This window comes from Eublepharis macularius, chromosome 9 (assembly GCF_028583425.1).
Source record: "Eublepharis macularius isolate TG4126 chromosome 9, MPM_Emac_v1.0, whole genome shotgun sequence".
In the NCBI taxonomy this organism is placed as follows: domain Eukaryota; kingdom Metazoa; phylum Chordata; class Lepidosauria; order Squamata; family Eublepharidae; genus Eublepharis; species Eublepharis macularius.
The window spans coordinates 31933647-31961395 of NC_072798.1; the positions used below are offsets into that span (position 1 = coordinate 31933647).

A 27749-nucleotide genomic window follows, 5' to 3' on the forward strand; every position below is an offset into this window, starting at 1 on the left:
TGTTTAAAAAAGTGTTTTCCCTCCTTTGCCCCTGTAATCTGGAAAACATATCCACTTAATAGCCAAGGAAGTAGGCTGCATTTCCCCCTCCCCCCTTTAAAAATAAAGCCTAAAACTGTGGATTTGAATCCAAATCTCTCATGTTCAGTCCAACACCCTATGCATTTGTCTGTGAAAGCATTTGGCTAAAAGAAATGCCATCTTTGTAATGACCCTGCTCCTTTTAACAGCAGCCTGACATGCAAAAATGAAGGCTTCTGAAGGGAGCTGTGCTATCTACCTTGGATGGTTTGGCCTTTTCCCTAGACTCACGGTGCAATCATAAGCTCAGAGGACATCCCATTTTACTCAGTGGGGCTTCTTCCCAGGAAAGCATTCTTAACATGACACTGTCTGCAGTTTGTTGGATCCTGCTCTTCTGTTGAAAATGCAGGCAAACTAGGGGGCAAGAGTGCCTTTTTTCAACTTCATATGGCAAGGACATGGTTCCCTTTCAGAGACACAGGCCGTTTCCACATGTCCTGGCATAGCGCTAAACTCACGCAACGAGGGCAGCACATGGCACAATGACACCAGAAATCGCGCCAGGAAGACACCCTCATTGCATGAGTTTAGCACTATGCCAGGACATGTGGAAACGACCTCAGTTGACCCATGCTATGCTAATCTATCACTAATCTATGCTATGGTAACCTCAAGATTGAACTGCTGTAACGTGCCTTGTGTGGGGCTTCCCTTGAAGACAACATGGAAACTACAGTCAGTGCTGAATGTGACAGCTAAGACTGTTGACAGGGATATGATCTGAATATATCACCCCCCAAATAAGATTGTTACATACATTTTACTTCTATGGTCCGTTTAAAGTGCTTGTTTTAACCTATAAAGCCTTTCACAACTTGGATCCTAATAACCCATAGTTCTGATTATTAGACCAGGGGTTATTAGTTCCTCCACTTGGGTCAGTAACAAATGTCTCTGCTCAGGTTCACGCTATCTTGGTGGCAGTATCTGCGCTGCGGAATGGGACTCCCAAGGATGTAAGGAAGGCCCTAGTCTTGCAAAAATGTCAGAGGCTCTTAAAGCAGAACTTTTCTCATAATCTTTTGAACAGAAGTTGTAATCTTCTTTTATATATATTTCTATTATTTAAGATTGTATTTATTTTTTGTATTATTTAAGATTGTATTTATTTTGCATTTGATTTTAACCACTTTGAGTGGGAAAATAAATAGCTTAAATAAATCAATGTCCAAACCAACTACATTTCCACTTGTCAAACTTCTGCTAAAGACACAGAGACAATAAAAAGTTGGGTAACTCTTTTAGCTAGTGTTAGTGGGTCACCGTGCTTACACTCTGGTCCCATGACATGCTGAGGCAACAAATTAGTGCTTGGGATGAAACCAACCAGGTGCTGCTGTTGTGAAACATCACAGACTCGTGATGCGATACAAACAACCACAGGAACAGTTTTTAATATCTGATGGTGAGTTCCAAGCTTCTGTTATCTGGGGGCCAAATCACACATGACACTTGCAATCAGATCCCCAGAAGTGAATTTCAGCTGTAAAAAGTAGGGGACAGGTGGAGTAGAGGAGGGAAGAGGCAGTATGAATCAGAGCCGCAGCGCTTGCGAAGGGGCAGGATATTTCCTACCTTAATTATTTTTCCTTTCTTGGAAATGTTCCTCTGGATGCTTTAAGGTCTAGAAGAGAGACAAAAAACACCTGGATTTTCACCTTCCCCTCCTCCTAGGACTAAAAGCAATGTATGGAAGAAGGTAAGATTTTGACCAGGGAAATAGAAAGTTGAGGAAGCAGCACAGTCATGATCCACATTCCTCCCATGGCTGCTTTTTGCACCTAAAATATATACCTGGAGATCTGACCATGGATCCCCGGAGGTGTGTTTGGCTCTCAAGTACACAGAGAAGAGCAACCCTGTAGAAGCTAACAGATCACAAATGAGGGACCCACAAGGATTTGCAGGGAGGGGCATCTCATTTTCCTCTCTTCCCACCTGCCCGACAACCTACCTTTATCTCCCTTCTCCTCCTGATAGCTGTGGCAGCCTGGGGATTCAAACCTGGATCTCCCAAATACCAGTCTACAAGTCTAACCACTACATCACACTAGCTTTCATGGGGTGGCTGCTGTTGAACAGTAGCAAGCAACTGGGCCTGCATGAGTCATGCAAATTGAGTGATAGCAAGTCACCCCCAGTGGTTGCTAACAGGCTTGACCCCAATGAGTCCTCCCTACAAAACCAAAACAGCCCTGGAAGGGCCCTACCACCTTACCTTTTACTGACAGAAACCAAAGCTTCAACTGTTAATACTGTTGTAGTTGCCTGGTAATGGTCACAGAGGACTTAAGTATCCACATACTTGGCCACACTGAGAATTCTATATATTGATTGCTTGAAATCACCTGGGGATTGGTGAAAACATCACAGTTGTCAAGTTTGGCCATTTGTGAAAACATGGGGCTTATGGTGATGTCTTGTCTTGTTTGTTTGTTGTAAAATTTATATTCCACCAGCAGGACCACAAAATTTATATAATTCCAGCGGGATGTCATTCAGGCAATGAGCGCTACTGCAAATGTAGGAACAGAAAGTGAGAGATGCTAGAACTGACGCTGTAGAGGAACTGGACAGAGGAGGGTAGAAACTGAGCAAAGTGATCCTAGGAACAATAGGCAAAGCATTCTATTTAGTAGAACAAGAAAGCAGCAAAACTTGTTCTTGATATTAATATACTTCTTTATCAATGCGGAACCCACAGTTTCTACCACCACCCCAAAGACAGAATAGACTGTGCCTTTAACACAAAATGGGTACTAAGAGCCAGTGTGGAGTAGTGGTTAGAGTCACCAATAAAAATCTGAGAAAACTTTGAATCCTCACTCTGCCATGGAAGCTTTCTGATTGACCTTGGGCCAGTCACAAATTCTCAGCCTAACCTACCTTACAGGATTGTTGTGAGGATACAATGTAGGAGTTGAGAATGATGTCATCCACTTTGGGTCCCCATTGAGAAGAAAGGCAGGGCATAAATGAAATAAATACAACAAAGAAGTTTAACAGGTGATGCTATCCTCAGCATGGCAACACAGAGTGAGGCAGGTGAATCTTCTTTCTCTCCCTCTAAGCCTTTATAGTACCTACTTCAGCAACCATGGCAGATTCAAGGTTTGTTTTTTCAGATGTTTATTGGTGACTCTAACCACTACTCCACACTTTGGCAACTCTAGCTGGCCAGAGTAATAGTAATGTCAAATAAAAGACTGCAACAATAGGTGAGAAACTTCAGTGAAGCCTTATCCGTTTTGAATAAATTCTTTGCATAGGTGTCATATACATTTCCTAAATAAATGTCTACCAGCTGGTTTTCCTGTTTCTGCCCTGATCATTTTATCCAATCCTACCCTGTATCACGAGAATACTCGTAAAGTGACAGTTTAGAAACTGTTACTCAACTGTTCTTCCAATGAGTAGATTTTATCAGCTATCAGACACCTTGCAGCTGCTTGCAGGAGATAAAGAACAAATCCTCATCCTTTGGCCTACTTGGATTAATCTTGCCTTTCTGTTCTACTTAAAACATGTGCTTATTGCTTGTGAATTATATAAAATAAAGCCAACCATTTATAAACCTTGTCACTAAGCAAATGAACAATCAGCTACATCTATTTTGTGAGGGTAAGCAACCTTGGGATCTTCTCTGGAAAAGTAGGGTAGAACATTATTAAAACAGAAGTTGGAGACATCCGTTTTTATTAGATACAGTACTCAAGACATGCATAATCATGTTCTTAAATCTGTGTTACAACAAGAGCAATTCTGTGTCTATCCTGACCTGTTTTCCCATCCTAACCTACTTTACAAGATTGTTTTAAGGCTCAGATTAGATTGGCCAATTTTTGCTTTCATTGTGCTGTGGAATGCTGTGGTCGAGATCTGAAGGTGGGACTATCAACCAAGACCTTCTGGATTGAGTTAAACACCTTTTTGTTCTAGAAGGCTTTCGATTTGAATTAAGGCTGGTGTATTGGGTGTTGCTTTTGAGCTACTGAGCTGTTGTATTTTATTGTGGTTTTATTAATTTTATGTCAAAGGACACCTCTTTGAACATGAGCTTGGTGGAAAAATAGTTAATAAACTAAAATGAAGAAAATACATAATATGTATCTCTGAGTTCTCTGGTAGAAAAGTAGGTTACCAAAAGGGGTGCCTACTAACTAGATGACTAATAGAAGACTGAATGGCAGAAATGGACAGACGGAGATTTTAATGGCATGAACTAGCGAATGTGTACAAATCAAGCTGCTTCTTAACATAGGCGAATGTCCAAGTTAAAGATTTGACAGCCCCAGATGGGAATGCAACAAACAAATGCAATTATCTATGGCAGTAAAACTGAACCCCAATGTTTTCCTTACAGGCTTCAGTTGCAAAGTCAAAAAGCACTTGTAAACCAGAATTCATTTGACTGGATCCAGCTAGCTTTTTTGCTGTCTTGGCCAGTTCTCCTTGCTGCAGCTCCCATCCCAAATGCCTTCTGTCCGTGCAAGTCCATCCCCAGCATAGCCTCTTTGTCAAAGGAGACCCCTCCTTCCTGTTTTTATCAATGGAAAAGCTGGTGTGATCTGATCCATTAGATGAGATAGAAAAGTTTTGTTTGGTGAGGCTCCTTGATTATAACGTTTCATGCTGTTTGGCATCTCCCCATGCAATTATAAAGAAGACTGCACATGGTCTATTTTTATTTTATATTTACTTTCTAAAAAGAATGTAAATACTGCTCAGAGAATGAAATCCCAAGGCACAGACTCTAATTAATTTTGAAAGCTGCAAAGGCAAAGCTGATGCAAGGGTTTCAGCTGAAGGCTACAGAGAGGAGGCACATGAACCATTTTAAAAACTTACATTTCCTTGCAAAATATTTTAATGTTCTACAATGTTCCAGAGACCCTGATACACATTTGCTATTTTTAATTAACTGGGTGATGAATGGGTTTTACAGATGCCTTGGACTCCCCTTAGAAATCTCAGTGCAATGTACCCTGATTTACTGTGGAGTCCCTCAAATCAATAGTTGCCCTTTGTCCTGGCTTTCTGAGCAACTGCATTCCCTCATGCTATCCTGTGTTCGTGATTGGCAAGATTTAAAAGCTGAGGCATAGGGGTTAGCCTAACCATGGGGTCAGGATCAAACAGTAACACCTTAAATCTGTTTAAGTCAGCCTCATGCTATCAGTATCTACCTGTTGTCCTTTCTTTTCAACTAGATTTTCTGAGACCAGCTCTGTAGCAACTGTACAGTACAACCAACAGGATTTCCAACAGATGCAATATTTGGTTTTCAAGCATGAGCCTATGTTTGTTCTAAAGTAAGCCAAGTAAAGAAATATCTGTTGAGTTCCTGCCTACAAACCTTCTGGCAAGCTGTATGAATTATACTGCACTGAAGCATTTATAGCTGTGCTGCCGTGGGAGAATGACTCTTACTATCATCAAAATGTGCACTTCCGACTGATAACTAATGAGTTAGTTAAAAGCAAGGAAGAATTTGATCAGAAGATGTCAATAGGTTGATAGAGGAAGGGAAAAGTAACCATAAAAATAGCAAATCTGCTGCTTCATGATGTAGTTATGGTACAAAATAAGAATCCGTGACTACAGTATACTGGTTTTGCACTATGAGAGCTCCACAAAGGTCGGGATTTTTATGGTGCATTGAGACAGATTCATGTGCATTGTGATGATAGTGTATTTGGGTGACTGAACTGTGAAAATCTTACGAGAATGTATACTGTTGATCTATCTTTTTGTTCCTTGGCATTTCATATTTATGAAATTGACTATATCTTAGTAGTGGTGAATCTATTTTTGGCAATCCTATTTTCACAGTGCAGTCTGGCTAAGTGGATTTATTTTATTTTTTAATCAAATTTCTATTCCTCTCCCTGCAATAAACTTATTAATCTCAAATTTAATGTGACTAGAAGGTGGATTCTTGTGGGTCTTCCCTATAGGAATTACAAGGACCATTAATACATTCTGAATTTGTGCTGTATTAGCATCACAAAGCAACAGGTTCATTATTTTTACCATACACTTCTATGGAAGTTAGGTAGATGGTGGATATCTACAGCTTGTATATAAAGAATCATGGGGATCCATGGCAAGGGTGTCATAAGGTGCTAGATGCTTGTTGATTGACACATGTGCATGGTGCATGGACATGAACTGTGATTAGATGGTGGATTTCTGGGGCCAACATATAAAATCAAAGATCCCAGAATTTGTTTTCTAGTGTAATGTTTACTATATGTAGTAGTCTATGTTCATAGATGTCAGCCACAATTAAGATGTGTTTTTGTGTAGCTTGTCTGTAAAAAAAATTGTGCAGTTTCAGAGGGATCTGTATAAGTTCTGTTGGTTCCCACTTATTAAAAACCACTGGTTATGGATCAATTACACTTGTACCTCTTTTCCTCCAGCAACTAATATGCTTGCATGGTTTTAAGGGGAAGTCCCACTGAGATTAACGGAGTTTACTCTTTCAGGTGAGCGTGTACCAGATGGAATGCATGGCGGTCTCCTCTCTAGGCCGAGTCCTGCTTTGCTTGAACAGCGTATCATGCACCGAAAACCACGTTCCCTGACGATGATGCAAGCAGATGCAGACGGGAGGGAGAACCGCTGTTCTGCCAAGTTCACGTGGTCCACTTACATAACAACCAAGTCTAGCCATCAAAGACCGGCCTCATAAGACAGCAGAGGCTGCCTCTGGTTGCTCAAGTGATCCATCGTCTAGCGGTAGGAAGAGTAACGCATCCACGCCCTTGCCCAGGTGCGAAAACACGAGCCGCTGCTCACTGCAGGGAAGAGAAGCTGGCGTGGAGAAAACACGCATGCGCATCAGTCTACCCCCTTCCCAACCTGTTCGTATGCCTCACGTCCCACTTCCTCTCTTTTATGGTTGCCACCCTCCAGGTTGCGCCTGAAGTCATCCTAGAATTACAAACACAGAAAATGGGGGCGGCCTCTAAGGCATCACATCTCCGCTGAACTCCTTTCCACCTCATCTTTCCCAACCTCCAGTTGGCAACCCTTCGCCTCCCTACCCCTAAAGCTTTTCAACGCTAGCTGAAGGGAACGTGAGGGAGTGAACAAAACCTCCACAGAAGCCCCGTGCTCATCCGGGCTTCTCACCCTCGCCTGGGGAGGGCGTGGCTAACCAATGCGCCTCAGGCCACACCTCTTGGCCTCATTCAGTTAGGTAACCCGCAATCCACTGAAGCTTTCTCTCGAAGGGGGGCTCGTTTGCTTCCTCTGTCACGTCAACTCGACCGTGGGCTTCCCTTCGCCCCATTGGCGAGCGCTCCGCTTTGAGCTGGGCCTGCTCGGTCAGAGGGGTAGTAAACACATTTCAGAAACGTGAGGAGCCGGCTGTCACGTGGGGCTGGGCGGCCAATGGGGAGGTGGGGGCAGGGCTTGGCGGCTCCCGTCGCCTCTCAGCGCACGGCAGAGTCACAGGGCGGGCGGCGAGGAGAGCGGCTGACGGTGGCTGAAGGGAGGAGAGACGCGCGAGGCGCCACTGGCCTGGTTCCTGTCGCCCCTTCCTCCGAACCCAACCGTGAGGGTTTTCCTCTGCCTGAGGCGAAAGAAGAGGGGATGCGTATCCCGCTGGCGGCAAACCCCACCAACTCTGCGGCTGCCTCCACTGGCGCGGCTGCCACCTCCGTTGGCTCTTAGAGCCTCCCTATTCTCTCAGGGGTGCTGCACCGTTGCGCCTCTGAGGACAGCCCTTTCTTCGCCCCCTTCAGCGGCTCGGCATGAGCTGCCGGCCCGTCTCCGCTCAGCCTTGAACTGCCAGAGACGCCCCTGCCCGCCTTCCTCTTCCTCCTCCCGGCTTCTCGCCACTCAGCAGGAAAGCGATGGGGGTGAATGCCGTGCATTGGTTCCGCAAGGGGCTGCGGCTCCACGACAACCCGGCGCTGAGGGAGTGCATCCAGGGCGCCGACACGGTGCGCTGCGTCTATATCCTGGACCCCTGGTTCGCCGGGTCCTCCAACGTTGGAATCAACCGGTGGAGGTGAGTCGGGCGAAGGGCGGGTTGTGTTACTGGGCCGGATTGTTTCCCAGTTCTGTAGTACACCCATCTTATGCAAACAGCTCCTTTACGGGTGTGCGCATGCGTCGTTACTTGTGATTATACAACGCCGGTTGAGGAAAATAATCCTGACACGCTCGCTCTGAGGGTGACAGAAAAAGGTACAGCTTGGTCATCTTTTCCCTCTACTGTACTGTGGACTGGGAGTAGGATTCTTATGGGTGGGCGGATTTCATCGGAAATGCGCTTTTTTAGATATAGCCACTGGATTCTCTTTTTCCCTTTGGGATTTCTCTTCAAAGAGAAATCAAGGCACTCTGTTGTAACTTCTGCCCTTGTAGTTGTTTTACGTTATACACCCCCGGGTGGTGCTCTAGCAGGCAAGTAACAGGAACTGAATCCAGTGGCACTTTAGAAGCCAACAAGATTTTCAGAGTGTAAACTTCGGAGAGTCAGCTCGTTTCTTCAGACACCCTGAAGATAGGAAGGCTTGGGAAGATTGCATGCCTCTGATCATCTACAGAGTGAAATTCTGAAATTTTGCAGAACCTCTCTTCCAACCTCTCCTCTCTTCAAATTTCTCTAATCAAAACAGAATTGATTAGAAACTGACTTCAAATTCCTAAAAAGAAGAAAAGCTAAAAAAGCTTGTGGGATTTCAGGGAAAAAAACTGTAAAGAGGAATTAAGAGTTTCTCTTAACAATCTTAGCTAGGAGTGATGATTCCTCTTGCAGTTGCTCTTTGTAGTTCTATCCTTTCTCATTCAGAGAGTATCTTATTTCTAAGGATGCATCTGTATCGTTGTGTTGCCTGCAGTTCTACAGAGCCCTGTTTTGCCTCCTTTAATGCTTGGGGAATGGGGAAGAACACAAATTTGACAGCGCTGCATTAACAAGAGTCCTCTGGATCTAGTTTATGTTGGCACTGCTGCAGGCTTCTTGACTGCTCAAAAGACTGTGTGCTCCTCCACTAACCTAAGATTATCACTATCTCCATTATGCTCAGCCTGTCTTTTGAGACAAGTGTGGCATGCAACATCTTCTGAAGATCCCTGTGGTGATACTTACTATTTATTTATTAATAAAATTCAAGGATGTGATCTTATGCTTATAACTTACATGTTATTGCCCTTGCTGGATAACAGAGCCTTAGTCATGACCAAGTCATATATATGGTCATGCTGCTGACCAATCTCCTCTTGCTTGCAATAGCTTGTTTTTAATTGGTCCTTTTCCAGCTTTTCTCTGATGTTGGCAACATAGAGGCTATTACGTATGCAGTCCTTACTGATGCTGTGCAAAATAAATACATCCTGTCACTTGGTACCAGCATTGAGCTCATTTTTCCAGCAACAGAATTTGTAAGAATGAGAGACTTAAAGGCTGTAAAAATTGCTCTGAATAAAATATTAGAGGACTGTATGTAGTTTCCCTAAAGAATGCTGAGAGCTGTGGAGTACCTTTTCTGATTTGTTTGTGGGCTTGATTGACTCTAGTGAATTCAGATATTTCAGGATGACTTTAGTCATATGGATTCGAAAACCAGCCTGCAGTCAATAACAAAGGTTACCCCATAAAACTGACTTTTCACATTATGGTTTACAAAAGTGAAAGGAATGGTCAGGTCTTTATAGTAAAGGTCTGTTCCAACTGACACCTGCCAGCCTGGTGCCGCTGCAGTGATAGTTGTCGTTTCTTAGCACATTTAACGAGTTTGTTGCCATCCTGGAGCTACTAGATGTACAGTGGTTGTTATCTGTTTACAGTTTAATCTAGCGTAGAGGCATAACAATGTGATTTTTTGTCGTTGCCTTGTCTGTCCTTCAGGGATCTCAGGGTAGTGTACATGGTTCATCGTACCACTTGTCCCCCAATTTATCACCTGGAAGTAGGTTAATCTGAGAGTGTGTGACTGGCGCAGATAACTCAGCATCATGAGAGAATGAGGATTTAAGCCTGGGTCTTCCAGGTCCCATTTTGACACTCATTAACTATTATTTATAGTTATTTTATTTCTTTTATACTATGTCTTTCCCCCGTGGGCTCTAAAGCTGCTTATATCCTTCCCCCCTCTTCCATTTTATCCTCACAAAAACCTTGTGAGGCAGGTTGGTATGAGAGTGTGTGGCTGGCCTAAGCTTTTCCAGCAAATTTGCATGTCAGAGTGAGGATTCAAACCTGGTTCACCCGGATCCTAATCCCTCACTCCCCAACTACTGTATCACCTTGGTTCTTTTATTTCATACTGTTCTCTCTTTATCTTTTGCTGCTACTAGAACAGTTCTACAGCTGGACGGTGGGGAACAAAAAAGAGAGGAAAAAGTTTTTGGATTTGAATGTGCATAATTTGTGAAACAGGCAGTCGTACATATAGCCAGTAGCAGTTTCCATTATCATAGCTGGGCTACCATCAGCTACATTTTTGCTTATGTTATTTTAAATTTTATATTGTTTATAGTCTGCCTTTCTCACTGGGACTCGAGACAAATTATACTGTAATTCAATATGGTCGACATATTGGACATTCAATAAGCAATACAGTAGGGTATACATTGCAGAAATTTGAAAAAAAGCAGAAATCTGATATAGAGCTGAAACAATGTTGAAACTAAACATAAGCATTTTAACTTGACATAACAGGCAGTGCACAGCAGTATAGTCTACAGTTCCTTTCCTTGTATCGAAACATCCCTTTAACTATTTCTTTACAGCATGGCTCTGTTACCTTGCTGGTTCATATCATGATTGTTAGATGAACGTCTAAATACATGGACCTAGGCATAGATAGGGCATATTGTTTGAAGTGTCACTTATGTTAAGGCTAAGTGTACAGTCTTGCAATCAAACTAAAGATGGGTATCGTGGTTTCCCAATAGATTAGGTGAGATTAATCCTTCCACCCTTAAACAGTTTTGATTATTTCTTCTACCTCATAGTCTTACTAGCGTTGAAAGGAGGAAAAAGGCTTAAAATGAAGCAAACATAGCAAGAGTAAATGTTATTTGGAGGTAGATATACTGGAACAAAATAAGACCTATATCTGTACTTGAAACTCACTTGGTTACTTAACAGTGCAATCCTAAACACTGTTGCCTTATTCTAAACCTTCCAAAGTAATGATTTCCTTGTGATTTTGATATTCTTTGCACTCAAACACAAAACTGCTGTTCTTTTAGCATAGCAAACAGAATATTGTGCAGTGAGATGTAAAGAAAAGTCATGTTGCTCTTATGAATGAATTTATCCACAGCTGTCCTATTGACGTGCCTCACATAATTGCTAGCCAGCCTTGTCACATGGGATCACTGACCTCCTTTCTTTTGGCCTTTGCTCCATCTCCAGCCATTTGTTAAATAGTTGTAATAATGTAAAGGTTTTAAAGTTAGGTCTCGTTTAGATTATCATCTTATAACTTTTTTGGAACATACCTAGTTATTAACTAACTGAACCATCAAAAACTTGGCTCAAAATATTAGTGGCAGATCTTGCTTGCTTTCAGTCTTTAATATGCTGATGTATTAAAGAGTGTGTGAATCTTTGTGTTGTGATTACTTCTTCTAAGGAGCAGACTTTTACAGTTATGACCAACTTGTTTTATGTGTTTGTGGACAATAGGTATATCAGAATTTCTTCCCAAGTTTTGCAAAAATGAACATAGTTGGACTCAGTTGTATTGTTTTATCTTGGCCAGACTTTCATTTATAACTGTTACCAAATAACACTACATGAATTTTGGGAGTCAGTGGTAGCTTGATTGCATATTAAATTTATGTTGTTTAGGTGCTTATTGCTTTTTGAGGGTTTTTTTGTTTCTTTTATACAGTGGATTTTTGTAACACACAAAGTTTCTGGATACCAAGTTCATCTAGCTCAGTATTGTCTAATCTGATTATCAGTGGCTCTGCAGTATCTTGAGGAAGAACTTTTTCAGCCTAACAATGCCTTTTAACTGAATACATGACATTTTTTGATCTTTAAAAGGGAAGCTTCTACATGCTCTCCAGGACCAAAATTTAAATATGTTTCAAACCAGAGTCCTGTGTAAATTGATCGTAGTGCATTTTTTATATGAAGGTTTACTTAACAGCCAGTGTGGTATAGTGGTTAGAGTGTAGGCTAGGACCTGGGAGACCCAGGTTCAAATCTGCATTCTGGTTTGGAAGCTTTCTGAGTAGCCTTTAGCCAGTCACACACACTTAGCTTAGCCTACCTCACAGAGTTGTTGTGAGGATAAAATGGAAGAAAAGAGAATGATGAAAGTCATTTTGGGTCTCCATTGGGGAGAAAAGGGGGGTATAAATAACATAAATCAGTATTCATTTCAGTTAGTTGCCTCAGTTGAAATGAATGGGAGAGGTCTTGCAAGCAAAGGATTTTCCTGTGTGTTTTGGATGGGCTGTGCTTCCAAGAACTATTAGATCAAGACAGCTCTTGATCTACAACAGAGTATTACAACAAACTCACAACAAAATGTTGTCCATTGTGCTATGGTGATGGTGGGGTGGTGGTGCAGGGAGCCATAGCAGATGTGGGAGCCAAAGAGGTATGCTGGTCCTTGGGTAGTGAGGAACTTGTGGACAGGTGGGAATCCCATTCCTCCAGGCTCTGCTTTCCCCCTGCAACCCACCCCTCCCTGTTTCTCTTTTCCCCTCTCTTAGAGCGTAACTACAAGTGACAAAAGGCACAGATTGGACACTAGTCAGCTTCCCTCAAGTTTTGATGGGAAATGTAGGCATCCTAGTCTCGCAGCTTGGCTCTCTGACTGCTGTCCAATGGACTTTTCAACTGTCACTTGTCCAACATTCCGCCAAGCTGCCTACATTTCCCATCAAAACTTGAGGGAAGCTGACAAGTGTCCAACCTGTGCCTTTTGTCACTTGTGGTTCCGCTCTCATTCTTTTCCTTAGCTATTCCCTTTATTCTGTTGCCCATCCAACCCTTTTCTGTTACTCTTTCCTCCCGCTTTCCCCTTTACTCTGTCTCCACCCAACTTTTCTGTTACTCTTTCTGTTTCTCCCAGCATTTGTTACCCTTTACCCCCCCCCCCACTCACACTCCCTTGCCTTTTTGACTTAATAATGATTCCTCTCCTCGCCTGCCAGGATCTTGGTGCCATCCTCTCTTCACCTCCCCCACCCCACCCCGTGGACCTAGCAGGCTGCTGTTGCTTCCTCTGCCTCACCTGGCAATTCCATTTTTCATGAGCTTTCAGCTGTTAAAAACTTGGCACAAGTTCCCGATCCAGTGCTTATGCCACACTCCTAACGCAGATCAGGGCCTCATGGCATTTTTTAAACATGTAAAATCTTCTGTAAAATGGCATGTGGTGTGTGTCTGGGGGTGGGGTAAGAATCATGGGCGTGGATTGCAGGGAGCCAGGCTGGACTACCTGTCCCTCTGAGCATCACTGTTGCCATCAGCTGAGTCTAGGAGTCCCTTTCCCCTCTCTGTTACCTGAGCAGCTGCATAGTTTCAGCGCAAGGGGAAGGGGCTCCTGGCATCTGCTGCTGGGTTTGGCTCAGCTCCTGGCTGTGGCGACTCCCGAGGCAGCTGGGCAACCTGCTCCAGCTTCATCCCTTCCACGACAGAGGCAGAGGCGACTCCCCACTGGGCCCTAGCTTCAACCCTTTGTCAGTGGTAGCATCACCTCCTCTACTGTGGAAACTGGAGGTAGGTGTTGCCCTGTACTTGCACAGAAAATACTGTTATCTTGGGGAGGGATGCTATTTCAGGAGTTTAAGATTGTTTTGCTCTGTAGCCAAGTGGCTCCAATGCACAAGGTTAAGTATCTGAAGATTTGGACCACTTGGCTATTAGTATATAAGATTATCTAAGTATAGAAATTATTGAAGTAAAAATGTTAAGGACCAGGAAAAAATGCAGGGTTTTAAAAAGGCTTTATCAGTACAGTAAAAACACCTAGGACTTTTGTGGAGCACTGATAAAAATGGCTATGAAATATTTTGGATCATGGCTATGAAATATTTTTGAACTTCAAATGAGAGAAGTGCCTTTAAAATAAAAGGGTATGTTTGTTCAGTGTATAGTATGAAGTATTTTATGTTAAACATTCTACAGCATTAGAGAATAAGTCCTTTGTATGCTGTAGACGTATACAAAACTGAAATCCTGCATGCATCTTTGCATCAAGGTGTTGCCAACTCCAAGAGAAGACTGCCTTTCTTGTGGATTGCTTCCTGTCTTTCTCTGGTGACTTTCTGATGGAGCATAGTAGCCATAGTAGAAGGCAGGGCATTTTTTCTGGGAAAGGAGATGGTAGAACTCTCTATTATCACATGAGCGTGCACGAAGTGCGCACACGCTCCCGGAAATGCATGATGACGTCACTCCCGGAACCTAGCACAATGCATTTCGACGAGATAAATGTTAGTAAGCTTGGGAAATTACACTATTATGAGAAAGGGTTTTTTCCCTTTCTGTATCCTTTACAAAAAGTGAAATCTTCCATTCCCTTTCCCAAACATTTCATTTCTTTGGAATCATATTTTAAAATATGCAAAAAATCCAGAACCTATCTTACAAATCTAAATTCTAACAGATTCCCTCTGCCAGTGTAGGAAAAAAAATCCAAAATTCTTTCTCAAAATTCCAGAGTCTGAAATTCCTAATCTAATGAATATTGAATGTTTGAATTTTCAGGGAGGGTTTTGTTTTACTGGAGCAAATCAAAATTAGATACTCAATTTTAACTATATTAGATCTATAATTAGTTTAAAATGGCTTTTTTTTGTTGCCTGCCAACTCTACCTTACCAATGGCTAAACTGTTGTGACATTGCGAAATGCTCAAAAATATCCCAATGTCCCAGACAAACAATATTCATAAAAACTTTCTTAACACCCATATGTCCACTGCAATTTCAGTGCATTCCCTTTTTTTTTTTTTTGCTGTTTTGTGTTTCATCTGGGAACAAATGGAGTAAGTTTTTCCCCCATGGCTTTTTATTTTACTTCCTTGATAACTCCTCCTCTCTCTTCAAATGAATACCCAAGGTGGCTTACATAATTCTCCTCTCCGTATTATCCTCACAACAACACTATGAGGTAAGTTAGACTGAAAATGTGTGACTGGCCCAAGGTCATCCAGTAAGTTTCTGTGGCAAAGTCAGGACTCAAACCTAGTTCTCCCAGATCCTAGTCCAACATTCTAACTAGTATACTATCCTGGCACCTGCATTGTTGAAGCTTAACTAGTCAGTTTTTAAATGGGAAATCATTTGGGAATTCTAATTTCTCTTCCTAACCTATTTCATAAGATTGTTTGAAGAATATGGGGTGGGTTGGTAAGGACCCTGTGAACCATCCGGGATTCCTTTGAGGAACGGCAATAGAAATGTTATATCTCTGTCTTAATTCCTTTTAGAAATTTTAAAATTATGTGCAAGTCTTTAACAATTTGAAATGGAGGATACTGATCAGAAAACACTAGATTTAATACATTTCTTAAATTGACAGGAAATAATACACAGTGGCACTAACCATTAAGACCAAGTTTCTGTTTGGCAGCCCTCAATTTTAGCACAGCTTCTAATGGTTTCCAAGTTGTTTTCAGTATCGGGAAAAATCACGTGTGCATGATTATCTGTGTAACATAACATAGAATGTCTAATTCTGAGTGTTGCAGTGAGCCACTACTTATGACAATGTATTGCTTGTAAGCACTGTTTTAATTTCTTTCCTTTTAAAATTCTTCTTCTAAAGTTGGGATTTAATTTCAGGCATCTTAGTTCTGGACCAACAGTCCAAATATGATCAACAAACATGGGATAAAAGGGATCTCTTGACTCTTGAATGCTCATACCCTGGAAATTGAGTTAGTCTTTAAGGTGCTACTGGGCCTGAATCCTGCTCTCCTACTACAGACCAACACGACTACCCACCTGAAACTTTCTTCATGGGTTAAAACTGTACTTGTGTTATTGAAATTCAAAGGAATGAAATCTTGTAAATGAATTGTGTAGGACCTCTCATCTTCATTACCATCCTTGATCATGATGAGTGCTAGTAAGATGACTTCTCTTTTTTCTGAACTAATTTGTAAGGTTGTAACTTCCTAGAGAATACTCTGTCATGGAACCTTGCTGGGTAACTTTGGGCCAGTCACACCCTCTCAGCCTAAATCACCTCACAGGGTTGTTGTGAGGATAAAATGAAGGAGAGGTGAATAATGTGAGCTGCTTTGGGTTCCTGGTGGGGAGAAAGGTAAGGTATACATTTTAAAAAATAAAGGGGATTATAACACAGTTTTAGAAAATTAATCTAGGGCAGTATTCAAAGGAATTCTGAAATAGTGGCATTATCTTTTGAGGTCCTTTAATCCCTTATTTGACTAAATAGTTCAGCTGAGCCACTCAATGTATATGGGTGAGCAGTACAGTTATGAAAATGAATGAGTTGTATGTTAAAGGAACATGTTCTTTGAGGAGTAAAGAATGTAAAACAGTATATAGAGAGCAGGTTACTTTGGAAAAGGCTTTCCACCCTTTGATCATAAACTATTAATGAACATTTAGCATCTAGTATACAGCAGATACTCTTTATAAACATTCTGTATTCATTGTAGAATGATAATTAAAGGAAGTAAAAACACACTATCTGGAAAATATACAAATGGTTCAACTGAAAATCCTTGTTTACCATTTATGGTGTATTTCAAATTATGTGAGCATGAAGTTTTGATTGAAATGTGATTATAACTACAGTTCTATATAAGTGCTGTTGGACACAGTGATGATACTTATTTCTTATTAAACATGCCTAGAATTGTGCTGTAAATATCCAATAGCTTTAGTGGCGCATAACTACTTGAGAAGTCCTGTACATATCTTAGAAGTGGCAGGCTATACCCGAAAGGCTCATAATATATACTAGATGGGGCCTGTCTGACTAGTGGCCAAATGATGAGTATACTTGAGTCAGTGGCCTCTAGTTTAACAGATCTATTAATCAGATATCTGTTGAAGTATTATGGTAATACAAGTGGGGATGTGCAAGGACTTGTAGGGGGCATCTTATTTTCCCCTCCCTCATAATGTCCTCTTTCTCTTCCCCCCATAGCCTCTCCCCCTTTTCCTGCTTCCTTTTCTCCTTCCTACCCACCTGCCCCTGTCCCCTCCCTGGTGGGGGCCAGTCATGTGGAGTCAGCTAAGCCAGGCTCAGTTGCGTGGTTGGGAACCTGCAAGGACTTGGAGGGACACTTCACTTTCCCCTCTATACTCTTTTCTTCCTCCAGGCCATCTCCATATGTTCACCTTTCTCTATACCCTTCTCTCCTTCAATCCCACTAAACAACTTACATCCATCTTCATCTATAGTGTTTTTTTAACTTTTCTATAATGTTTATTTACTTCATTTATATACTGCCTTTCTCCACAATGGGGGCCAAAAGCAGATTACATCATTCTCCTTGCTTCCATATTATCCTCACAATAACCCTGAGAAGTAGGTTAGGTTGAATGTGTGTGACTGGATCAAAGTCATCCAGTGAGCTTTCACCACAGAGTGGTGATTTAAATCTTAGTCTCCCACATCCTTCTCTGAAACTCTAATCACTACACTTCACTGGCTTTTTGCGAGGCAAGGATCCAAGCCTGGAAGAGCCATTCAAGTCATGTGGTATCAAGTCATCCGTGGTTGTTTCTGGGTCTGGCCCCCGTGAATCCTCCCTCAAAGGCCTAAATAGCTCTGGCCTCTTCCTTTGCCTTTTTCTGACAGAAGCCAAGCCTGGAATACTGGCTAAATGGTTATGGTTGCCTGACAGCCACGGATAGCATCTGGTGCTTATTTTACCATTTTGTGTTTTTTAACCCCCAGTGTATTTCTTTAATGGAACATTTTTCACGTATGTAGGAAGATCTGTCTTGTCCATTTATGGCGCCAATCTCGGAATCCACAGATCCAGGGGCACTTGGCTATTAGTATATAAGGTATGAGCTATTTGGAGATGGAGAGTGCTGTCAAGTCATAGCTGACTTATGGCAACCCCTGGTGAGGCTTTCAAGACACTGCACTAACAGAAGTGGTTTCCCATTGCTTGCGTCTGCAACCCTGCTGTTTGTTAGAGGTCTCCCATCCAATTATTAACCAAGACTTGACTCTCTTTAGCTTCTGAGATCTGCGGAGATTGGGCTTGCCTGGGCTGTCCAAGTAAGGGCATTCACTATTTACTATACTGCTATTATAGGATGATGTGGAATAGGCTAGACTGCTATTTTCTACATCGTTTCCCGTTTCAGGTAGCGTTTTTAATCAAATCAACATCATGCATTTCTTCTGATTACAATCAGATTTTGTGGGATGTATGTGACCGTATCTTTATATGTTAGCTGCTGGCTATGGCATGATTTGTTTAATAGTACATGATTAGTAACACAAAATCTTTAGAGCTGTTTCCTTTCTTGTGAAATGCATAAATGTTCTTGTCTATTTAACTCATTCTGATTGTCAAGAGCAGCATGTGGTATACAGGTTTGCTATTTAATCTGGGTAAAGCTTTGTCCGGGGGTGCAGGGCTCCCTCCCTCTCCCCCCAGACTTAACTTGGCTGACAGGGGAAGGAAAGAGCGGTGCGAGCGGAGTATACAAAGTATACTATGTTAATATCACACAGGAGCTTTTATAGATGGCAAGAGCAGCTCAGGTTCATTACAAGCAATATTGTAATGCCATTAAAGAGAAGGAGCAAAAAGAAAAGAAAGAAAGAAAGGGAAAAGGCAGAGAAGTTAGGTTTAAGAAGATAAACAGTGAAAAGGCTAGTATACAAGAGAAGAAAGTAAAACTGAAAAAGCTGAGACAAGAACAGAACGAGAAGAGGATAACTGTTCGAATGTTGCTAAGTGATGCAAAGATATGGTGGGATTCAACACAGCACAGCTCATGCTAGAAGGTATGGAGAAAGTAATGGAAGAAGAGGACAAGAAAAACAATGCTTGCAGATGCAGTGCAGAAAATTGTTGAGATACAAAAGAGTTTGTTAATAACTTCTTTTTTCAGCAAAAAAACAAAGAGAAAGTATAAGCAAAGATAAATCTTGCCTTACAGTAATTATGTTTTGTTCTCATAATGCTATTTTATTATCTGCAATTATTTTTAAAAAGGAATCTCTTTTACCTCAAATTTTGTACAATAATAAAACATTGTCCTACCTTCATAAAAATATTTTTTTCAATAAAAAGGTGTGTGATGGCTGGCTATGGGGATGGTAGAGGCCAGATAATAATAATTTTTAATGAAGTCCTAGTTTTACTTTCAAAACACTAATTTATCAATATGCAGAAATTAAATTGTTCAGTAATTTGTCAATTTTTTTGGAACTTTGGTCAGTAAAATCAGCAATTTTGACCCTTTGACTAGTTTCCACCCCTGTATTCAGTACAGGTGAACAGCTTCATCTGCCCTATAGGGTGACCTTCTAGTGGTGCAACAACATGTTTCTTGCAATGAGAGTTCATGCAGGTGGGTTGCCAACAACTAGGCAGGTTACAGTGCCAAGCTGATGGGCTGTTACATGTTGATTGCAGATTGTTCAGATTATTCAATATGATCAATCTTCAGAATGAGAATTAAACTCCATAACAAATTCCCTGTGCATTTATACATTATAGCCTAAGTGTAAAATTAAAATTGAACTCCAAGTGTAACATCCAGATTAGGAAAAGTTCTGATGGGATATATCTCAGAGGATCAAACAAGTTTCTTCCTATTACATGTAATATTTATAGATGGTTTAGTTTAATACAGAATGCTCAGATATCAGAAATCATTTGACCAGGTAGAATGGAAATATTTGGAAGGTTTTTGGAAGCTTATAGCTTTGGAGGAAAATACATTAACTGGATGCAAGCAATGTATGAATCTTCCAAAGCAAGTTTATATATCAGTGGTTGTAATTCTACTGAATTTAGTATCAGTAGGGGCACTAGGCATGGATGCCCATTGTCGCCTCTACTTCTCATGTTAGTAATAGCTTTTGTTGGGACTCTGTCAATGAATGTTGTGGTATTAAGGACATCCCTGTGGAAAAATCATCTGGAAATTACATTTATACACACAGAAAACATTCACTGTTATCCCAGTACTTTCAACTTGAAGCCATTGTTTAAGGAGTACAAAATAAAAATTGAGTAGATGAAATTTCAATTGCTAATAGAGAGGAATGCAGGGCTTTCCCCCCCCCCCCCCGAAACGCTCCTGCGCTGCAGCAGCCCATTCCAGGCCCAATGTGGCCAAATTTGGGCCAAATTGGGCCCCCTGGGGAGCATGGGAACGCTCCTGGGGCGGCCACAGCCTGCATGACGACATCTTGGAAGTGATGTCATCATGTAGTCCTGGGAGCGTGCGTGGTGCGCATGCGCACATGTAGTGACGGGCACCACCTCCTCCTGGGAGTTGCCCCAGGTGAGAGATCCTCCACCTCTTTCCACAGAAAAAAAGCCCTGGAGGAATGTATGTAAAGGATGATATGCAAGGGAATTATATAGATCCTTACATAAATTACAAAATAAGGGGCAGGTATATAATGTCAGATCTCAGAACCTAAGCAGGATCAGCCTTGGTGAGTAATTGGATGGGAGACTTCCAACGAAAACAAGGATTTCGGAGGCAGACAATAGCAAACCACCTCTGTTAGTCTCTTGCCATGAAAACACCACCATGGGTTGCCATAACTTGAGGGCAGGATTTCATTTTTTCATATAAAATCAGATGAGAAAAAATATTGGCGAGCCTAACCTGCCGGTTGAGTAGGACTGGATCTGGAGCAATGCTAACAAGAATGTGGACATGAGGGAGAGTTTTTAAATTCCATTGGCATGTTACACCTTCAAAGCTTCATCAAGCTTTAAAAGCTGATATAATGTATATAATTTGGGACTGGACAGTAATTCCTTTCTGGGTACAAGTCTTAGCTGTCATCCAAGAAATGTCAAGCTATGTAATATTAAGAGTTTTGAAAGTGATATTGTTAAAGCTATATTTAAAATTATGTGAGAACAGACAATTTTGAACTAATCATTGCCCTCATAGTAGCTGCAAGGATGTGTATTGCTGCAGAATGGAAGTCTGAAACCTTGCTTTCAATGATGGAATGGAATAGAGGTGTTTGGAATTGTACATCATTAAAGCTAACATGTAAGAGAGAGAACAATCTAAATAATAGATTTGTAAATAACTGAATACTATTCAAAGTATGTTGGAATATGAAATTATGGATAGTGTACAGTTTTATGTGTTTTAACATAAATAAATTAAAATCCAAGTAACATCTAATTAATCTAAAAACGTAAGCATTGACACCCACAGTTTGCTGTCAGTTGGATTCTGCATATTTACTTTTTTATTTATTTACTTCATTTATACCCCACTTTTCTCTTAAGTACACTGCCTGCTCAAATATAAACAATGATTCTGGTAGATGAATAAGCGTTAGTAAATCCTGGAAGGCATTTTGTGGTTTAGGCAGCCTTAAAAATACTTCTGTACATGTTCACATGTGTGATATGAGTAGTGCTGAGGGGGGAGGGAAAAGAACTTCTCTAGAAAATGTTGCTATGCTGGCTGTAAAATATGCCTCTTCGACAGAGAATATTAACTTTTCTGTAATGGGCAGCCGAATCCTGAGTGACTATGGGAGTTGACTATGAATTATGGCAGCATATCCTGGGCTTACGCCAGTGTACCTCCCCCCCACACACACCCACACACAATGGCACCTGGCCACTCCACCTCGGCCCTCTACCAGCAGCTGAGCACAAGCATAAGTGTGGCATAAATCCCTGCACTGGCACCCCAAGGGGGCAGGGGGCAAGTTAGTTGGCTCCCTAAGCCATTTTGAACATGTCCATGTCCCCAGCAATGGCAGAAAGTTACACTGCAAAAAACGGCAACATAGCCCATAGGTGCCCATTGTACGGGAAAACTTGTCTGCCTCCCCATCCCTGCTCCCAGCCCCGTCCAAGTGGACTGACAGAGAATAAGATGCCAACTATTTTTATTTATTTATTTATTTTATTAGATTTATACGCTGCCCTCCCTACAAACAGGCTCAGGGCAGCTAACAGCAAGAAAATGCATCATACATTATACATTAAAACCATATACAAATATCTAAAAACACACAAATTAAAAACTAAATATAATACAAAACTGGCACCAAGAACAATACAGGCTACAATAAATACTTAAAAACCATGGCTGTAGCTGTGGCACAGGCCCAGAGTAGCGGCCAGTAAAGCACGAGGCATGGCGAGCAGGAGAGGGACAATTTGCTGGCTCTCAGCCAAAGGCCTGGCAGAACATCTCTATTTTCCAAGCCCTGTGGAATTGTCACAGGTCCTGCAAGGTCCTGATCTCAATCAGAAGTACGTTCCGCTTGGCCCTGGTTGAGACCAGACAAATGTCCTGTGGGCTGGGGACCACCAAGCTCTGCTTATCAACAGAGCACAAGGCCATGTGGGGGACGTACTGAGAGAGGCAGTCCCGCAGGTATGCAGGTCCAAGTTTGTAAAGGGCTTTAAACACTAGAATCGGCATCTTGAACTGGATCTGGAACTGAACTGTGAGCCAGTGCAGCTGGCACAGCACAGGATGGATGTGTGCCCGAAATGGTGTCCCAGTAAGGACACATGCTGCCGTGTTCTGGACCAGTTGTAACTTCCAGAACAAGCCTAAAGGCAGCCCAGTGTAAAGTGAGTTACAGCAGCCCAGCCTGGAAATGACCATCGCATGGATTACTGAAGCCAGGACCTGGGGCAAGAAATAGGGTGCCAGTTGCCCGACTTACTGGAGATGGAAAAAGGAAAATCTGGCAACCTTGCCCAGAAACGAAATATTTGAGACTGGGCAGTAATTGGCTGGATCAGTGAATCTGAGAAAATCACGGAATTCAAAGACAAATTGATGGTGTCAGCTAAAGGAGCCCAGATCCCAACATTGGTGTTGCTGTTTTTCACCAGCCATGACAGGCATGGGTCCAGCGGGCACATGATGGGTTTCATGGCAACAGGATCCTGTCCACCACCTCCTGGGAGAGTGGCTCAAAATGATCAAAGGTCAACTCTGAAGACGGCCAAGGGGCCTCCATTTCGCATACCATATTAACTGTTGCTGGCACATCCCAGCAGAGCAAAAAGATCTTATCTGCTAAATAGCTCCCAAATGTCTCAGAGCCTATTGCCAAATTCACATTTTCCTTCAGCTCACTCTAGATACTTGTGCTGGGTGAAAGCTAGTGAATGCAAAGGAAGCCAGTAGTAATCCATCTTCACGGCTTCCACTGCCATTTCATAGGCTGTCATAAGTGGCCTATAAGATGTTCTTGACACTTTGTGTTGGATTCGCTGCCACACTCACTCCAGCCGTCTCAGATCCCACTTCAAATGCCATAGCTCCTCAGTATACCAGAGGGCCACTTTGGTTCAGGAGTGGTGATGTGGAGTGATCTCGTTGATGGCTTCAGAGAGACGGGTATTCCAGACTTCTACCAGCTCATCCAGCAAGCTGTCAGAGGGTATCAGATCCCGCAGAGCATTCTGGAATCCAATCAGATCCATCAGACTCCATGAGCAAACATAAATCAGCTTGATGCCCAGACCGGTGGGAGGTGGTTGAGGTGCCCAGACAAGCACTCAGGATGAAGTGGTCTGACCATGGCACTGCCACAGGCAGATCCAGCTTCACCTGAATCTCCATCCCAAGTATCAAATCCAACATATGTCCTGCTTGATATGTGGGAGTCAATACAAACAATCCGCTCACCCCCTCATGGTGGCTGAGCCACCTCCCGCAAGGCCAAACTGCTCCCCAGGCACCCTATATAACCTCTGGCTGGGGCAGCCATGACCCCAGGTAAGTAGGGAGATGGCCAGAGGTTCTGCCCAAGAGTCCCCTGCCATGAGGACTTGGAGCACCAGGCAGGAGAGGATGCTTGCTGTGGCGGGGCAAAAGGGTGATGGAAGAAGTTAATGAAATTTGGGAGGTATTTTCCATTCACACAGGGGAGGAGAGCTAAGTCCAGAATGTCTAACAACTGCCACTCAAGTTCCCTGGGTGTTAGGTGCGGAGGGCCGAGGGTGCGTGTTCTCGTAACCCTCCTGAGGACTCCAAGCTGCTACAAGAACAGAACAACCAGATGTGAAATAGGAGGACTTTCCTGCCTGAGGGGCATCCCTTGTCTAGTTGCTGACCACACCTGTGACGGCAGAGCTGCTGCTGCCCCCAGCCATGGACACACTCCCAGGATGTGATAGACCTGGCCGTGGCCTGTGTGTTTTCCTTTCAGGCTGGTCATGACCCACCAGGGAGACTGAGGAGCATGGCTGTTCCAGCCCACAGTAATCCTTGCCTGCCATCTGAGCCAGCCCCAGGAGTGGTTCCCCAAGCAACCCATAAGTCAACCCCGCTCCTGAGAAAGTAGGCCAGGGAATGCCTCACCTGGCCCCAAGGCCAAGTCCAGACATCCTTTTTACTTTTGGCTGGTCAGTAAAGTCTGTGTTAAACAACAACTCCCTCCCTATCTGTTTGCTTGCCTGTGCATGACAGTGGCCCACCTCTACTTCCCTGTAGGGCTGCTCTTCGCTACATTCCACATGACTCTGGGATGGGATGGATAGGGTGGCCCTAAAGAGGCACTAGGTGCCTCTGTGCTCTGCTGCCAAAAATAGCAGGTGGCCAGTGGCCCCTTAGAGGCTCCAGCCCCTCCCAGCTTCCCCCCCCTCAATTTCACTGTAGGAGGTGGGGTGGGACTTGGAGAATTGCCCATGTTTGGCGTGGGGGGGCACCATGGAGGACTCTCATTATCCAACAAACAGTGCTGCTGGTGTTTGGTAAGCCAGGCAGAAGACTGCTGCATGTGCGGAGTGAGGTTGGTGCCAGGAGGGATGTGTGTAGAGTGATGCCCTGGGATCTCTGAGGCTCCTCCACCACAAGGCCAGACCACCCTCCCTTCTGCTGTTTGTAGAGGCAGGGATGGACTTTGGGGATCTGGTGCAGGGTTAGGGTTAGGCCCCTGGAGCAGGTTCTGTGGTCCCACAGGCCATCATTCCACTCTGGAGGGCAACACCCTGGGACTGGGGCATTGCTCTCTGGGTCCTCTCTGCATTCTCATTTCATCTTTGCGATGCAGCAATGTATTTCAATGGAGCTGCCACAAGTTGATGGCCAATCACATCAAATGGGCCTTCCGGTCTCTCCCATTGTTTCCAGTGGGCATTCCTGTCATTCATTTCAGAACTCGCCTCCCGCTCACCTCTGAGGAGCTGTCTTTCTGAGATGGGGGGGGCTGATCCTGAGGGTTAGGGGCTCTGGATGTGACCCTTGCCAGGTCCTGCCACCTTTCTGGTCTTACTTTTCAAGGAGGGAGTGCATGTTTCTTGAAGCAGCAGTGGCAATGGAGTTTGCAAGCAAGTGGAGCTTCAGCCGCCAGCCTGGCCCTTGTCGGAAATGGAAGTTGGGTGAGCAAGTGGGCAGGAACCCTATCTGCACCTTCAGGGTCCTCCCCCCACACTGGGAATGGGCTCATTTCAGGGCAGGTACCTCTGTTAGAGTGTGGCAAGCCCATTCACAGAAGTCTTCCTGCCCTGTGCACGTGCTCTCTGGGACAGAAGAGTGGCATTGGCAGTTGATGATAGGGAAATGCAGCCTAGCCCACAGGTTGGCTATACTTTTCCTTGCCACTCACAGCACTGTCAACTGCAGCTGCCCTGCATTTGGTGGATTCTGCAGGCATTGACTTGGCAACTGTGGAGCATTCTCTCCTAGTCATGCCTTGCTGAGCTCAGCCCACCGGCACACAGCTCTCCCTCAAAAGTCCTTAGGGAGCAGACCAGCGGCCTCACTGTTACATAGGCATCCGGTAGGCCTCAGGATTGGGTTGTAAGTTGGTCATCACATAGCAATTAAAATTCTTCCGTTTTCTGGTTTCGAGAAATTTTCTTACAGCTTGTAATGTGTATTCCGATCCTGCTGTGATAATCCCTTAGAATTATAGTTCAATTATCTATTCTGTGCACCAGCCATGATGGAGAATTGTCTGGGAATTCAATTCTTCTATAAAAGGATTGCAAGAGAATTGGGTGATCCATGTACATGCGGTACTACATGCTGGATGATTTAGTCATGTGGATCACAGTAATCAGTGAAAGTTGTATCATGAGTAAGTGGATAATATTATAAGAACTTTTGCACGTGCATCCATCAAGCAGCTGACTGATCATATCTATTCAGAATGTTGCTTAATATTTCAAGCTGGGGAAGAATTTAGGAGATGGTTCTTGATCTGTAAAGAAAAAAATACTATGAGCCGAACAAGCTTGGATACAGAACCAGGAGACCATGATTTTTTAAGCATTTAATTATGTTTCAATTTTTTAACAGCCCAGGAGTATAATTTAAAGCATCTGACTACGTTATGCAGATGCCACTTGCATTGAAAATTGTTTGTTTAGGTAAGTAAATGTGAAATTAAGAATTTCTTTCCGGCTGTCACATATAAAGAATCTAAGCAAAAGACTTGTGCTCTCAAAACATTCCAGAATCAACTTACCAGAGGAGACTGGTGTTTCTCCATGACACAGAAAGTCAATGTTCTTGCTGCTTAGTTTGCTCAGTTTTAAATATTCAGCTTATTTTGTAATACAGTATATGACCTATTGTTTCGTATTTAATACTGGACTTTGTTGCAGTTCATTCTTTTAGAGTTATAACTCGGTTTGTTTAATAGAAGGTCATAATTTCGTTACTAGGAGTCATGAGTGTTCACTAGAAAGTTTGCACCGCAATCTTATACACTCTTATAATATTTTTAAAAGATGGTAGACCTTTGCCATGTGTAGAGGATATGTTCCTGGGGTCACTGGAAAAGGGAAAATCCACAAATAATGGCGGTGATGACTGAGAGACCTTTACAGCTTGGAATAGGGCCCTCACCCACCATCCAGCCAGAGCAAGTTGTGTGTGGTTTATGGCAGTTGAGATGGTGGCTAGCAGTCCAGGTAGGTGTTGCCACCTGTGTGAGTTGTAAAGCTACCTGGCAATAGGACCAGGCTGCATGAGTTGTCAGCCTTTCACTCTGTGCTGCATAGCTCTTGCCCAGCAGCCCTACAAGTCATCCAGGCCAGGCAGTGGGACTAGGCCAAGTGAGTCATCCAGTGATGGTTGCTTGAGTAAGGGAAATTATATGGAAGCTGGGGACAGAGCCATTGTACCCTCTTTGCATTGATGAAGTATATGGAGGGAAGAGGGGTCATGTTCAGGCTGGAGACCATGAATAAGTGAAACCATAAGTGATGAATCCATGAATAGTGAGGATCTACTGTAACTTTTAAAAATGGGGTTGGGTTGAATTATAAAAAAACATTCTCTGAACTCAGCTGTGGCAGAACTGTGTTATCATCACTCGTTATGTCACGAACTATATCCAGTGCAGCGTGCTGCAGTTACAATGGCAGCGTATGAGTTATCTGGCAATGTATCACGTTTTTCTACATATAAAATATCGTCTTTAATAATGAGATATTCCTGTAACAAGATCACCAAGTTAAAGTTGCACAGTCTGTGCACTACATAGCAGTCTGTATTGGGCATGCAAATGGGAGGGATTGCTTGAAACCA

At 42.9% G+C, this 27749-nt stretch overlaps 1 protein-coding gene across 1 annotated transcript in view; it reads left to right on the forward strand.

The window, feature by feature from the left end:
* Window positions 1-7556: 7556 nt before the first annotated feature.
* Window positions 7557-27749, forward strand: part of CRY1 (cryptochrome circadian regulator 1) — a 59122-nt gene continuing 38929 nt past the window's right edge. Inside the window, exon 1 of the mRNA XM_054988042.1 lies at window positions 7557-8107. Within this exon, the coding sequence (XP_054844017.1) occupies window positions 7950-8107 (158 nt within the window). The 5' untranslated portion in view covers window positions 7557-7949. The remainder of the gene's footprint in view (window positions 8108-27749) is intronic.